General features: G+C 50.0%; 1 protein-coding gene across 1 annotated transcript in view; it reads left to right on the top strand.

The window, feature by feature from the left end:
- The window catches only part of LOC137544753 (myosin-IIIb-like), a 418,671-nt gene that overhangs the window by 64,269 nt on the left and 337,187 nt on the right, over nucleotides 1-17,215 (top strand). Inside the window, exons 8-9 of the mRNA XM_068265847.1 lie at nucleotides 11,152-11,277; nucleotides 12,067-12,175. Of these exons, the coding sequence (XP_068121948.1) occupies nucleotides 11,152-11,277; nucleotides 12,067-12,175 (235 nt within the window). The remainder of the gene's footprint in view (nucleotides 1-11,151; nucleotides 11,278-12,066; nucleotides 12,176-17,215) is intronic.

The following is a 17,215-nucleotide window of genomic DNA, read 5'->3' as shown; positions in this document are numbered from 1 at the left end:
TGAACACAGCTGCAATCCCACCCCCAGCCACTGGAGGTCCCCACAATGCCTTCCCAGCAGAGGAGTGTACCCGGACACTGTAGGTCCTGCTGTCACTCCACAGAGACCTCCCACACAGGACATCCTGCTACAGCAGCTCCCAGCAGTCCTGTTCCCTCCATGTACAGATGCAATTCCTCCCCCAGCCACTGGAGGTCCCCGCAATGCCTTCCCAGCAGAGGAGTGTACCCGGACACTGCAGGTCCTGCTGTCACTCCACAGAGACCTCCCACACAGGACACCCTGCTACAGCAGCTCCCAGCAGCCCTGTTCCCTCTTCCTCAGCTGCAGTTCCTCCACCAGCCACTGGGGGTCCCTGCAATGCCTTCCCAGGGAGGAGTGTACCTGGACACTGCAGGTCCTGCTGTCACTCCACAGAGACCTCCCACACAGGACATCCTGCTACAGCAGCTCCCAGCAGCCCTGTTCCCTCTGCCTCAGCTGCAATTCCTCCACCAGCCACTGGGGGTCCCCGCAATGCCTTCCTGGGGAGGAGTGTACCCGGACACTGCAGGTCCTGCTGTCACTCCACAGAGACCTCCCACACAGGACACCCTGCTACAGCAGTTCCCAGCAGCCCTGTTCCCTCTGCCTCAGCTGCTATTCCACCCCCAGCCACTGGGGGTCCCCGCAATGCCTTCCCAGCAGAGGAGTGTACCTGGACACTGCAGGTCCTGCTGTCACTCCACAGAGACCTCCCACACAGGACACCCTGCTACAGCAGCTCCCAGCAGCCCTGTCTCCACTGTACACAGCTGCAATCCCACCCCCAGCCACTGGAGGTCCCCACAATGCCTTCCCAGCAGAGGAGTGTACCCGGACACTGTAGGTCCTGCTGTCACTCCACAGAGACCTCCCACACAGGACATCCTGCTACAGCAGCTCCCAGCAGTCCTGTTCCCTCCATGTACAGCTGCAATTCCTCCCCCAGCCACTGGAGGTCCCCGCAATGCCTTCCCAGCAGAGGAGTGTACCCGGACACTGCAGATCCTGCTGTCACTCCACAGAGACCTCCCACACAGGACATCCTGCTACCGCAGTTCCCAGCAGCCCTGTTCCCTCTGTCTCAGCTGCAATTCCTCCACCAGCCACTGGGGGTCCCCGCAATGCCTTCCCAGCAGAGGACTGTACCCGGACACTGCAGGTCCTGCTGTCACTCCACAGAGACCTCCCACACAGGACATCCTGCTACAGCAGCTCCCAGCAGCCCTGTTTCCTCTGTACACAGCTGCAATCCCACCCCCAGCCACTGGAGGTCCCCGCAATGCCTTCCCAGCAGAGGAGTGTACCTGGACACTGCAGGTCCTGCTGTCGCTCCACAGAGACCTCCCACACAGGACACCCTGCTACAGCAGCTCCCAGCAGCCCTGTTCCCTCTGTCTCAGCTGCAATTCCTCCACCAGCCACTGGGGGTCCCCGCAATGCCTTCCCAGCAGAGGAGTGTACCTGGACACTGCAGATCCTGCTGTCACTCCACAGTGACCTCCCACACAGGACATCCTGCTACCGCAGTTCCCAGCAGCCCTGTTCCCTCTGTCTCAGCTGCAATTCCTCCACCAGCCACTGGGGGTCCCCGCAATGCCTTCCCAGCAGAGGACTGTACCCGGACACTGCAGGTCCTGCTGTCACTCCACAGAGACCTCCCACACAGGACATCCTGCTACAGCAGCTCCCAGCAGCCCTGTTTCCTCTGTACACAGCTGCAATTCCACCCCCAGCCACTGGAGCAGCATGCAGGGTCACATGATCGTCTGTCACTCGGGGGCGGGATCATCAGTCAGGGCTGTCTGGCAGTGGAGCAGCATGCAGGGTCACATGATCGGCTGTCACTCGGGGGTGGGATCATCAGTCAGGGCTGTCTGGCAATGGAGCAGCATGCAGGGTCACATGACCGTCTGTGACTCGGGGGTGGGATCATCAGTCAGGGCTGTCTGGCAATGGAGCAGCATGCAGGGTCACATGACCGGCTGTCAGCCGGGGGCGGGATCATCAGTCAGGGCTTTCTGGCAGTGGAGCAGCATGCAGGGTCACATGATCAGCTGTCACTCGGGGGCGGGATCATCAGTCAGGGCTGTCTGGCAGTGGAGCAGCATGCAGGGTCACATGACCAGCTTTCACTCTGGGGCGGGATCATCAGTCAGGGCTGTCTGGCAGTGGAGCAGCATGCAGGGTCACATGATCAGCTGTCACTCAAGGGCGGGATCATCAGTCAGGGCTGTTGGGCAGTGGAGCAGCATGCAGGGTCACATGACTGGCTTTCACTCGGGGGTGGGATCATCAGTCAGGGCTTTCTGGCAGTGGAGCAGCATGCAGGGTCACATGACCGGCTTTCACTCGGGGGCGGGATCATCAGTCAGGGCTGTCTGGCAGTGGAGCAGCATGCAGGGTCACACGGCTGTCACTCAGGGGTGGGATCATCAGTCAGGGGTGTCTGGCAGTGGAGCAGCATGCAGGGTCACATGATCAGCTGTCACTCGGGGGTGGGATCATCAGTCAGGGCTGTCTGGCAGTGGAGCAGCATGCAGGGTCACATGATCGGCTGTCAGTCAGGGGTGGGATCATCAGTCAGGGCTGTCTGGCAGTGGAGCAGCATGCAGAGTCACATGATCGGCTGTCACTCTGGGGCGGGATCATTAGTCAGGGCTGTCTGGCAGTGGAGCAGCATGCAGGGTCACATGATCGGCTGTCACTCAGGGGCGGCATCATCAGTCAGGGCTGTCTGGCAATCGAGCAGCATGCAGGGTCACATGACTGGCTGTCACTCGGGGGCGGGATCATCAGTCAGGGGTGTCTGGCAGTGGAGCAGCATGCAGGGTAGTGATGAGCGTAATGACCCAATTATGATTACATGAAATTTTGCGTCATTCGCGAAATTACGATTATGGCCGTAATCAAAATTTTTTGAATTTCACGAAATTACGTGACATTTCGTGTTCCTTTGGAATTTCGTAATTACGATCATTTACGTAACACAAGCAAATCAAAATTTCATGTTTAACACGCAAATTTGACCTTTCTCGAAATTGTGTTCCAGTCCAGAGGCTCCTGATACATTTAAAGCGACAGCACTTGCCGGTACCTTTGCATTATCAGATATTGCAAGGCCCAAAACCAAGTGTCTCAGCATGCATGACCACTACTAAGTGAATCTTGACAAAGAGCACCTGTCTAAAGCTGGCCACTAACGGTCCAATTTCTAGCGAAAAATCGTTGGAGCGATCAGAAATTCTGATCGGATTGGTTGTATATAATCTCCATTGGTGGACACAATCGATTATGAACGAGTGAAAAAAATGTCGCCCGAATTAATTTTCGTCGAGCGAAAATTTGGATTTTCTTGGGGGTCGTGATAGATAGGAAGCAATGATTGGTTAGTTTATGGTGTAGTGAACGATTTTTCTCTAGAAATTGGAGCGTTAGTGGCCACCTTTACAAGTGGCTGCAGGTAGAGACTCCTGATACATTTAAAGCGACAGCACATGCAGGGACTTTTGCAATATCAGATTTTGCAAGGCCCAAAACCAAATGTCTCAGCATGACTGCTAAGTGTTCCTTGATAAAGAGCACCTGTCTTAGAAGTGGCTGCAGATAGAGCCTCCTGATACATTTAAAGTGACAGCATGTGCAGGGACCTTTGCATTATCAGTAATTGCAATCAATGAGTGACTTTCCTGAGTTTAGTCATTACCTAAATGTGCATAATTACTATTAGAAACAAAATTACGTTCATTTTCATAACTAAAATAACTTTGTTTGTATAGAAAACATGAAATTACTAAATTTCGCGTTAAACACGAATTTGCGCCACAACGCGAAATTACAAAACCGAAATTTCGATTACAGAATTCCGAATTACGGTTTGTATGGCAATTACGAAATTAAGAATTTGTGTCGTAGCTGCAAATTTCGTGTCCGTAATTAAGAAAACATGAAATTTCGAAAATTTCGGTTCAACACTAATGCAGGGTCACATGATCGGCTGTCACTCGGGGGCGGGATCTTCAGTCAGGGCTGTGTGGCAGTGGAGCAGCATGCAGGGTCACATGAATGGCTGTCACTCGGGGGCGGGATCATCAGTTAGGGCTGTCTGGCAGTGGAGCAGCATGCAGGGTCACATGAACGGCTGTCACTCGGGGGTGGGATCATCAGTCAGGGCTGTCTGGCAGTGGAGCAGCATGCAGGGTCACATGATCGGCTGTCACTCGGGGGCGGGATCATCAGTCAGGGCTGTCTGGCAGTGGAGCAGCATGCAGGGTCACATGATCGGCTGTCACTCGGGGGCGGGATCATCAGTTAGGGCTGTCTGGCAGTGGAGCAGCATGCAGGGTCACATGAACGGCTGTCACTCGGGGGTGGGATCATCAGTCAGGGCTGTCTGGCAGTGGAGCAGCATGCAGGGTCACATGATCGGCTGTCACTCGGGGGCGGGATCATCAGTCAGGGCTGTCTGGCAGTGGAGCAGCATGCAGGGTCACATGATCGGCTGTCACTCGGGGGTGGGATCATCAGTCAGGGCTGTCTGGCAATGGAGCAGCATGCAGGGTCACATGAACGGCTGTCACTCGGGGGTGGGATCATCAGTCAGGGCTGTCTGGCAATGGAGCAGCATGCAGGGTCACATGATCGGCTGTCACTCGGGGGCGGGATCATCAGTCAGGGCTGTCTGGCAATGGAGCAGCATGCAGGGTCACATGATCGGCTGTCAGTCAGGGGCGGGATCATCAGTCAGGGCTGTATGGCAATGGAGCAGCATGCAGGGTCACATGATCGGCTTTCACTCGGGGGCGGGATCATCAGTCAGGGCTGTGTGGCAGTGGAGCAGCATGCAGGGTCACATGATCAGCTGTCACTCAAGGGCGGGATCATCAGTCAGGGCTGTCTGGCAGTGGAGCAGCATGCAGGGTCACATGACTGGCTTTCACTCGGGGGAGGGGGGGATCATCAGTCAGGGCTGTCTGGCAGTGGAGCAGCATGCAGGGTCACATGATCGGCTGCCAGCCGGGGGTGGGATCATCAGTCAGGGGTGTCTGGCAGTGGAGCAGCATGCAGGGTCACATGATCGGCTGTCACTCGGGGGCGGGATCATCAGTCGGGTGCCTGGCAATGGAGCAGCATGCAGGGTCACATGATCGGCTTTCACTCGGGGGTGGGATCATCAGTCAGGGGTGCCTGGCAATGGAGCAGCATGCAGGGTCACATGATCGGCTGTCAGTCAGGGGCGGGATCATCAGTCAGGGCTGTCTGGCAGTGGAGCAGCATGCAGAGTCACATGATCGGCTGTCAGTCAGGGGCGGGATCATCAGTCAGGGCTGTCTGGCAATGGAGCAGCATGCAGGGTCACATGACTGGCTTTCACTCGGGGGCGGGATCATCAGTCAGGGGTGTCTGGCAGTGGAGCAGCATGCAGCGTAGTGATGAGCGTAATGACCCAATTATGATTACATGAAATTTTGCGTCATTCGCGAAATTACGATTATGGCCGTAATCAAAATTTTTTGAATTTCACGAAATTACGTGACATTTCGTGTTCCTTTGGAATTTCGTAATTACGATCATTTACGTAACACAAGCAAATTAAAATTTCATGTTTAACACGCAAATTTGACCTTTCTCAAAATTGTGTTCCAGTCCAGAGGCTCCTGATACATTTAAAGCGACAGCACTTGCCGGTACCTTTGCATTATCAGATATTGCAAGGCCCAAAACCAAGTGTCTCAGCATGCATGACCACTACTAAGCGAATCTTGACAAAGAGCACCTGTCTAAAGCTGGCCACTAACGGTCCAATTTCTAGCGAAAAATCGTTGGAGCGATCAGAAATTCTGATCGGATTGGTTGTATATAATCTCCATTGGTGGACACAATCGATTATGAACGAGTGAAAAAAATGTCGCCCGAATTAATTTTCGTCGAGCGAAAATTTGGATTTTCTTGGGGGTCGTGATAGATAGGAAGCAATGATTGGTTAGTTTATGGTGTAGTGAACGATTTTTCTCTAGAAATTGGAGCGTTAGTGGCCACCTTTACAAGTGGCTGCAGGTAGAGACTCCTGATACATTTAAAGCGACAGCACATGCAGGGACTTTTGCATTATCAGATATTACAAGGCCCAAAACCAAATGTCTCAGCATGACTGCTAAGTGTTCCTTGATAAAGAGCACCTGTCTTAGAAGTGGCTGCAGATAGAGCCTCCTGATACATTTAAAGTGACAGCATGTGCAGGGACCTTTGCATTATTAGTAATTGCAATCAATGAGTGACTTTCCTGAGTTTAGTCATTACCTAAATGTGCATAATTACTATTAGAAACAAAATTACGTTCATTTTCATAACTAAAATAACTTTGTTTGTATAGAAAACATGAAATTACTAAATTTCGCGTTAAACACGAATTTGCGCCACAACGCGAAATTACAAAACCGAAATTTCGATTACAGAATTCCGAATTACGGTTTGTATGGCAATTACGAAATTAAGAATTTGTGTCGTAGCTGCAAATTTCGTGTCCGTAATTAAGAAAACATGAAATTTCGAAAATTTCGGTTCAACACTAATGCAGGGTCACATGATCGGCTGTCACTCGGGGGCGGGATCATCAGTTAGGGCTTTCTGGCAGTGGAGCAGCATGCAGGGTCACATGATCGGCTGTCACTCGGGGGCGGGATCATCAGTCAGGGCTGTCTGGCAGTGGAGCAGCATGCAGGGTCACATGAACGGCTGTCACTCGGGGGCGGGATCATCAGTTAGGGCTGTCTGGCAGTGGAGCAGCATGCAGGGTCACATGAACGGCTGTCACTCGGGGGTGGGATCATCAGTCAGGGCTGTCTGGCAGTGGAGCAGCATGCAGGGTCACATGATCGGCTGTCACTCGGGGGTGGGATCATCAGTCAGGGCTGTCTGGCAATGGAGCAGCATGCAGGGTCACATGAACGGCTGTCACTCGGGGGTGGGATCATCAGTCAGGGCTGTCTGGCAATGGAGCAGCATGCAGGGTCACATGATCGGCTGTCACTCGGGGGTGGGATCATCAGTCAGGCCTGTCTGGCAATGGAGCAGCATGCAGGGTCACATGATCGGCTGTCAGTCAGGGGCGGGATCATCAGTCAGGGCTGTATGGCAATGAAGCAGCATGCAGGGTCACATGATCGGCTTTCACTCGGGGGCGGGATCATCAGTCAGGGCTGTGTGGCAGTGGAGCAGCATGCAGGGTCACATGATCAGCTGTCACTCAAGGGCGGGATCATCAGTCAGGGCTGTCTGGCAGTGGAGCAGCATGCAGGGTCACATGACTGGCTTTCACTCGGGGGAGGGGGGGATCATCAGTCAGGGCTGTCTGGCAGTGGAGCAGCATGCAGGGTCACATGATCGGCTGCCAGCCGGGGGTGGGATCATCAGTCAGGGGTGTCTGGCAGTGGAGCAGCATGCAGGGTCACATGATCGGCTGTCACTCGGGGGTGGGATCATCAGTCAGGGGTGCCTGGCAATGGAGCAGCATGCAGGGTCACATGATCGGCTGTCAGTCAGGGGCGGGATCATCAGTCAGGGCTGTCTGGCAGTGGAGCAGCATGCAGAGTCACATGATCGGCTGTCAGTCAGGGGCGGGATCATCAGTCAGGGCTGTCTGGCAATGGAGCAGCATGCAGGGTCACATGACTGGCTGTCACTCGGGGGCGGGATCATCAGTCAGGGGTGTCTGGCAATGGAGCAGCATGCAGGGTCACATGAACGGCTGTCACTCGGGGGTGGGATCATCAGTCAGGGGTGCCTGGCAATGGAGCAGCATGCAGGGTCACATGATCGGCTGTCAGTCAGGGGCGGGATCATCAGTCAGGGCTGTCTGGCAGTGGAGCAGCATGCAGAGTCACATGATCGGCTGTCAGTCAGGGGCGGGATCATCAGTCAGGGCTGTCTGGCAATGGAGCAGCATGCAGGGTCACATGACTGGCTGTCACTCGGGGGCGGGATCATCAGTCAGGGGTGTCTGGCAGTGGAGCAGCATGCAGGGTAGTGATGAGCGTAATGACCCAATTATGATTACATGAAATTTTGCGTCATTCGCGAAATTACGATTATGGCCGTAATCAAATTTTTTTGAATTTCACGAAATTACGTGACATTTCGTGTTCCTTTGGAATTTCGTAATTACGATCATTTACGTAACACAAGCAAATCAAAATTTCATGTTTAACACGCAAATTTGACCTTTCTCGAAATTGTGTTCCAGTCCAGAGGCTCCTGATACATTTAAAGCGACAGCACTTGCCGGTACCTTTGCATTATCAGATATTGCAAGGCCCAAAACCAAGTGTCTCAGCATGCATGACCACTACTAAGTGAATCTTGACAAAGAGCACCTGTCTAAAGCTGGCCACTAACGGTCCAATTTCTAGCGAAAAATCGTTGGAGCGATCAGAAATTCTGATCGGATTGGTTGTATATAATCTCCATTGGTGGACACAATCGATTATGAACGAGTGAAAAAAATGTCGCCCGAATTAATTTTCGTCGAGCGAAAATTTGGATTTTCTTGGGGGTCGTGATAGATAGGAAGCAATGATTGGTTAGTTTATGGTGTAGTGAACGATTTTTCTCTAGAAATTGGAGCGTTAGTGGCCACCTTTACAAGTGGCTGCAGGTAGAGACTCCTGATACATTTAAAGCGACAGCACATGCAGGGACTTTTGCATTATCAGATTTTGCAAGGCCCAAAACCAAATGTCTCAGCATGACTGCTAAGTGTTCCTTGATAAAGAGCACCTGTCTTAGAAGTGGCTGCAGATAGAGCCTCCTGATACATTTAAAGTGACAGCATGTGCAGGGACCTTTGCATTATCAGTAATTGCAATCAATGAGTGACTTTCCTGAGTTTAGTCATTACCTAAATGTGCATAATTACTATTAGAAACAAAATTACGTTCATTTTCATAACTAAAATAACTTTGTTTGTATAGAAAACATGAAATTACTAAATTTCGCGTTAAACACGAATTTGCGCCACAACGCGAAATTACAAAACCGAAATTTCGATTACAGAATTCCGAATTACGGTTTGTATGGCAATTACGAAATTAAGAATTTGTGTCGTAGCTGCAAATTTCGTGTCCGTAATTAAGAAAACATGAAATTTCGAAAATTTCGGTTCAACACTAATGCAGGGTCACATGATCGGCTGTCACTCAGGGGCGGGATCTTCAGTCAGGGCTGTGTGGCAGTGGAGCAGCAAGCAGGGTCACATGAATGGCTGTCACTCGGGGGCGGGATCATCAGTTAGGGCTTTCTGGCAGTGGAGCAGCATGCAGGGTCACATGATCGGCTGTCACTCGGGGGCGGGATCATCAGTCAGGGCTGTCTGGCAGTGGAGCAGCATGCAGGGTCACATGAACGGCTGTCACTCGGGGGCGGGATCATCAGTTAGGGCTGTCTGGCAGTGGAGCAGCATGCAGGGTCACATGAACGGCTGTCACTCGGGGGTGGGATCATCAGTCAGGGCTGTCTGGCAATGGAGCAGCATGCAGGGTCACATGATCAGCTGTCAGTCAGGGGCGGGATCATCAGTCAGGGCTGTCTGGCAGTGGAGCAGCATGCAGGGTCACATGACCAGCTGTCACACTGCCACCCATGCATTGCCGCCACACACTGCAACCCACGCTGTCACTCATGCCACCCACACATTGCTGCCACTCACTGCCACCCCCACACTGCAACCCATGCATTGCTGCCACTCACTGCAATCCACACAATGCAACCGACACACTACCACCCACGCATTGTCACCACTCACTGCAACCCCCACATTGCTGCCACTTAATACCACCCACACACTGCTGCCACTCACTCACTGCCACCCACATACTCTCACCCACACACTGCTGCCACTCACTCACTGCCACCCACATACTCTCACCCACACACTGCAACCCATGCATTGCTGCCACTCACTGCCACCCACACATTGTTGCCACTCACTGCCACCCACACACTGCCACCGACGCATAGTTGCCACTCACTGCCACCCACACACTGCCACCCATGCATTGTCGCCTCTCACTGCAACCCACACATTGCTGCCACTCACTGCCACCCACACACTGCCACCCACGCATTGTCGCACTCACTGCAACCCACACATTGCTGCCACTCACTGCCACCCACACACTGCCACCCACACATTGTCGCCACTCACTGCCACCCACACACTGCAACCCACACACTGCCACCCACACATTGCTGCCACTCACTGCCACCCACACACTGCCACCACTCACTGCCACCCACACATTGCTGCCACTCACTGCCACCCCCACATTGCTGCCACTTACTGCAACCCCCACATTGCTGCCACTTACTACCACCCGCATACTGCCACCCACGCATTTCTGCCACCCACACACTGCCACCCACGCATTGTTGCCACACACTACAACCCATGCATTGCCGCCACTCACTGCCACCCACACATCGATGCCACTCACTGCCACCCACACACTGCCACCCATGCATTGTCACCACTCACTGCAACCCACACATTGCTGCCACTCACTGCCACCCACACACTGCCACCCACGCATTGTTGCCACTCACTGCCACCCGCACCCTGCCACCCACACACTGCAACCCACACACTGCCACCAACACATTGCTGCCACTCACTGCCACCCCCACGCTGCCACCCACACATTGCTGCCACTCACTGCCACCCACACATTGCTGCCACTTACTGCCACCCACACATTGCTGCCACTTACTGCCACCCACACATTGCTGCCACTTACTGCAACCCCCACATTGCTGCCACTTACTACCACCCACACACTGCTGCCACTCACTGCCACCCACATACTGCCACTCACTGCCACCCACATACTGCCACCCACGCATTTCTGCCACCCACTGCCACCCACACACTGCCACCCACGCATTGTTGCCACACACTACAACCCACGCATTGCCTCCACTCACTGCCACCCACACATTGATGCCACTCACTGCCACCCACTCACTGCAACCCACGCATTGCCGCCACTCACTGCCACCCACACACTGCCACCCATGCATGCTATAAGTGCGATACTGTGCCCCCGCTCCTGTTACTCTGGTGTGATCTCTCTCCAGGAGGAGCTGGATCTGAAGACCATCCTGTCGGGGATCCTGTCGTTGGGGAATATCGTGTTTGCCGAGCAGGAGGAAGGAGGCGTGATCGTATCCGGTGAGGCCTGCGGGTGGCTGAAGGCAGCTTCTGTAAGTAATCAGGTTTTGTTTTTTGTACTGGGTCAAGTGAGGTGTGATGGGGGGTTGGGTGTACAGTGATGTCACGTGAGGTGTGATGGGGGGTTGGGTGTACAGTGATGTCACGTGAGGTGTGATGGGGGTTGGGTGTGCAGTGGTGTCACGTGAGGTGTGATGGGGGGGTTAGGTGTACAGTGATGTCACTTGAGGTGAGATGAGGGGTTGGGTGTACAGTGATGTCACGTGAGGTGAGATGAGGGGTTGGGTGTACAGCGATGTCACCTGAAGTGTGATGAGGGGTTGGGTGTACAGTGATGTCACCTGAAGTGTGATGAGGGGTTGGGTGTACAGTGATGTCACGTGAGGTGAGATGAGGGGTTGGGTGTACAGTGATGTCACCTGAAGTGTGATGAGGGGTTGGGTGTACAGTGATGTCACGTGAGGTGTGATGGGGGTTGGGTGTACAGTGATGTCACGTGAGGTGTGATGGAGGGTTGGGTGTACAGTGATGTCACGTGAGGTGTGATGAGGGGTTGGGTGTACAGTGATGTCACGTGAGGTGTGATGAGGGGTTAGGTGTACAGTGATGTCACGTGAGGTGTGATGAGGGGTTGGGTGTACAGTGATGTCACGTGAGGTGTGATGAGGGGTTGGGTGTACAGTGATATCACGTGAGGCGTGATATGGCCCGCAGTAGGGCGCGGTGCAGAATGATATGGGGGCGGTAGAGGGCGCTGCATTGGGTCACTGGGGGTGATGATTGATGAATGTGTGTTATAATCTCATGTTGGGGTATTTCAGGGCCAGTTCGGGGTGCAGGAGGAGGACCTACACAACTCTTTGGTTTGCACCATCTCAGTCACTCGAAGAGAGTCCATCCGCAGGCTTCACAACAAGCAGCAGGCAGAGGGTGAGTGCTGCCCCCTGGTGGGCGGGAGTAACACCAGCATGACACATGCTGAGGATCTGACTGGGATGCTGTGGGGCCCACCAGAGACCTTTCAGCCTGACCCCCACGTGCTGCATGATTGGGAGCTCTCCAATGTACTCTACATAATAATAATATAGTAGGATTAGAGTGTGATCCCCTCTGAGGACAGTCAGTGACATGACTATGTGCTCTGTAATGTGCTGCAGAAGATGCCAGTGCTATATAAATACATAATAATATTATGGTAGGACATTAGACTATGACTATGGTAGAATTAGAGTGTGAGCTCCTCTGAGGACAGTCAGTGACATGATTATGTACTCTGTAATGTGCTGCAGGAGATGTCAGTGCTATATAAATACATAATAATAATATGGTAGGACATTACACTATGACTATGGTAGGATTAGAGTGTGAGCCCCTCTGAGGACAGTCAGTGACATGACTATGTACTCTGTAATGTGCTGCAGAAGATGTCAGAGCTATATAAATACATAATAATAATATGGTAGGACATTACACTATGACTATGGTAGGATTAGAGTGTGAGCTCCTCTGAGGGCAGTCAGTGACATGACTATGTACTCTGTAATGTGCTGCAGGAGATGTCAGTGCTATATAAATACATAATAATAATAATATGGTAGGACATTACACTATGACTATGGTAGGATTAGAGTGTGAGCTCCTCTGAGGACAGTCAGTGACATGACTATGTACTCTGTAATGTGCTGCAGAAGATGTCAGTGCTATATAAACACATAATAATAATATAGTAGGACATTAGACTATGATTATGGCAGGATTAGAGTGTGAGCTCCTCTGAGGACAGTCAGTGACAGGACTATGTACTCTGTATAGTGTTGCAGGAGATGTCAGTGCTATATAAATACATAATAATAATATGGTAAGACATTACACTATGACTATGGTAGGATTAGATAGTGAGCTCCTCTGAGGACAGTCAGTGACATGAGTATGTACTCTGTAATGTGCTGCAGGAGATGTCAGTGCTATATAAATACATAATAATAATATGGTAGGACATTAGACTATGACTATGGTAGGATTAGAGTCTGAGCTCCTCTGAGGACAGTCAGTGACATGACTATGTACTCTGTAATGTGCTGCAGGAGATGTCAGTGCTATATAAATACATAATAATAATAATATGGTAGGACATTACACTATGACTATGGTAGGATTAGAGTGTGCGCTCCTCTGAGGACAGTCAGTGACATGACTATGTACTCTGTAAAGTGCTGCAGAAGATGTCAGTGCTATATAAATACATAATAATAATATGGTAGGACATTACACTATGACTATGGTAGGATTAGATTGTGAGCGCCTCTGAGGACAGTCAGTGACATGACTATGTACTCTGTACAGTGCTGCAGAAGATGTCAGTGCTATATAAATAATAATAATAATAATATGGTAGGACATTAGACTATGACTATGGTAGGATTAGATTGTGAGCTCCTCTGAGGACAGTCAGTGACATGACTATGTACTCTGTAATGTGCTGCAGGAGATGGCAGTGCTGTATAAATACATAATAATAATAATGTGGTAGGACATTAGACTATGACTATGGTAGGATTAGATTGTGAGCTCCTGTGGACAGTCAGTGACATGACTATGTACTCTGTAATGTGCTGCAGAAGATGTCGGTGGTATATAAACACATAATAATAATATAGTAGGACATTAGACTATGATTATGGCAGGATTAGAGTGTGAGCTCCTCTGAGGACAGTCAGTGACATGACTATGTACTCTGTATAGTGCTGCAGAAGATGTCAGTGCTGTATAAATACATACTAATAATATGGTAGGACATTAGACTATGACTATGGTAGGATTAGATTGTGAGCTCCTCTGAGGACAGTCAGTGACATGACTATGTACTCTGTAATGTGCTGCAGAAGATGTCGGTGGTATATAAACACATAATAATAATATAGTAGGACATTAGACTATGATTATGGCAGGATTAGAGTGTGAGCTCCTCTGAGGACAGTCAGTGACATGACTATGTACTCTGTATAGTGCTGCAGAAGATGTCAGTGCTGTATAAATACATACTAATAATATGGTAGGACATTAGACTATGACTATGGTAGGATTAGAGTGTGAGCTCCTCTGAGGACAGTCAGTGACATGACTATGTACTCTGTAATGTGCTGCAGAAGATGTCGGTGGTATATAAACACATAATAATAATATAGTAGGACATTAGACTATGATTATGGCAGGATTAGAGTGTGAGCTCCTCTGAGGACAGTCAGTGACATGACTATATACTCTGTAATGTGCTGCAGAAGATGTCAGTGCTATATAAATACATAATAATAATATGGTGGGACATTACACTATGACTATGGTAGGATTAGACTGTGAGCTCCTCTGAGGACAGTCAGTGACATGACTATGTACTCTGTAATGTGCTGCAGAAGACGTCAGTGCTATATAAATACATAATAATAATATGGTAGGACATTAGACTATGACTATGGTAGGATTAGAGTGTGAGCTCCTCTGAGGACAGTCAGTGACATGACTATGTACTCTGTAATGTGCTGCAGAAGATGTCAGTGCTATATAAATACATAATAATAATATGGTAGGACATTAGACTATGACTATGGTAGGATTAGAGTGTGAGCTCCTCTGAGGACAGTCAGTGACATGACTATGTACTCTGTAATGTGCTGCAGAAGATGTCAGTGCTACATAAATACATAATAATAATATGGTAGGACTTTACACTGACTATGGTAGGATTAGAGTGTGAGCTCCTCTGAGGACAGTCAGTGACAAGACTATGTGCTCTGTAATGAGCTGCAGAAGATGTCAGTGCTATATAAATATATAATAGGGCCACTGTGGGTAGATATTATCTCTGCTTGTAGTTTGGAGTGCTGTCAAGTGTGCAGATTATAACGATGTCTCCCAGCATGATCACCTGCTCAGCATCCATACACCCTCTGATGGCTTACTCATGAGACTACAGGCAGCGTTTCATGTGTGCAGGTTACACTCTGCACCTGCTCAGCACCCATACATCCTCTGATGGCTTACTCATGAGACTACAGGCAGCATTTCATGTGTGCAGGTTACACTCTGCTCCTGCTCAGCACCCATACATCCTCTGATGGCTTACTCATGAGACTACAGGCTGCATTTCATGTGTGCAGGTTACACTCTGATCAGCACCCATACACCCTCTGATGGCTTGCTCATGAGACTACAGGCTGCATTTCATGTGTGCAGGTTACACTCTGCTCCTGCTCAGCACCCATACACCATCTGATGGCTTACTCATGAGACTACAGGCTGCATTTCATGTGTGCAGGTTACACTCTGATCAGCACCCATACACCCTCTGATGGCTTACTCATGAGACTACAGGCTGCATTTCATGTGTGCAGGTTACACTTGTGACGAATCAACGTTTATTCGTCCTAAAAAAGTAGTTAGAGCCTTATAAAATATTCCCTGTCGCCACTATTAAAAAGTGACAGCAGAGGGAAAGGCTTGGTTTACAAAAAGATCAGGGAAGCCAGGGGTTAACAGTTCCTCTCCCTGGTCAAATGTAGCAAACCCTGGCTCTTTGGTAGCTTCTAATTGCAAATCCTCACCTACATGGGACAGGGTGTTTCCTGGCCTTATGTAGCCCCCTAGAGAGTTTATAAGCTCATCCATCAGATGACGGGTAGGTATCAGTTGACAGAAGCTCATAAATTGCAGTTTTCTCCAGTCTGATCGGCCCCAGTCTCAGCAGGGGATCTGACACCTAGGCTGCTGCCTGAGCTTCAAAAGACTTCTGACCTTAGGAAAACCTTTTTTCTGATCTCACAAATATGAAATCCATCTTTTGTCATAAAGATGACTTTCCAAATAGTCAACGGCCTTTAGAACCCGCTTATTATGAAATTCGGAACAAACCACACGATTGGATGTTCCCGAATTAAAGGTAAGCCCTGCCAAAGCAGACATATGCATTTTGGGGTCACCGTTCACTCTAAACCCCCCAAGTTTGGTATCAATGTTCTTGATAAATTCTGACAAACCTAAAAATGTTATTAGATTTAACATAACTTGTACGGTTTGCAGATGAGCACACCTATCATGATTCAGGTAAATTCTTGTTTCTATGAGAGGGGCAGAGACCTCCTGCTGCAAAGAGGTGTGTGATCCACGCCCCCTAACCCCTCCTTGCTGGAGTGGGGGCTATAACCACAGAGAGCCCAGAAAGCTCTGGGTCCTTTACCTTCAATCTGATGCCTAGTAACATCCTGGCAGCCCGCAAGGACACGGGCCAAAACCTCCATCTTGCACCTATTGCTAACAAAGGCCTGTTGGCCGCATGGCAACCGCCATTTTGGGACTTTCGCCAAAGACTTGCGATTGCCGCATGGACTACCAATAACAATATTTGAACTGTATATTAAGACATTCTGTTTCTTTTCCTCTCTTCTCTCTGTCAATCAATCTGTTCTAAAATAAGCTGTGTGTATGTAGTTTAGGAATAAACTAACAATTTTTTTATCGTTCAGTCGTGTGCCTGTTCTGGTCATCTGATTGCTGCTATAACGAATCTGCCCTCTGAAGAGTCAGTCATACTATCGCATTGTTTTATGATTTGCTTATGATTGTTGATTTGCTAGCTAGGTTGTAAATAACCGTTTCTTCCTTCTAGGATTAGCTAGTACCAGATTTCCTGTGCGAAATCGATAACTTTCGTTTCTCGATTGTAAATACAATTCGAGATTGCATCATATAGGGACCCAGTAACCTTTCTTTAACGTCACATTGCTCACAGTCTTTAAGCCGTCGGAAGTGACTATTCCCCGAACGGTGACTGGAGCGTGTTGAACGTGATTGGGCTGGCTACCTTATTATGATAGCGTTGGGGTCTCTTCGCCCTAGTTGGAGACTGTCTGCTCCATTCATCCAATCAGGCAGTGGTGGCAGTGTATTTACCCAATTTCCAGCGCAAAAACTATATTT

Source organism: Hyperolius riggenbachi, chromosome 1 (genome assembly GCF_040937935.1).
Source record: "Hyperolius riggenbachi isolate aHypRig1 chromosome 1, aHypRig1.pri, whole genome shotgun sequence".
Classification (NCBI taxonomy): domain Eukaryota; kingdom Metazoa; phylum Chordata; class Amphibia; order Anura; family Hyperoliidae; genus Hyperolius; species Hyperolius riggenbachi.
Note: the sequence above shows the minus strand (reverse complement) of the source record. Positions and strands in the feature narration are given on the sequence as shown.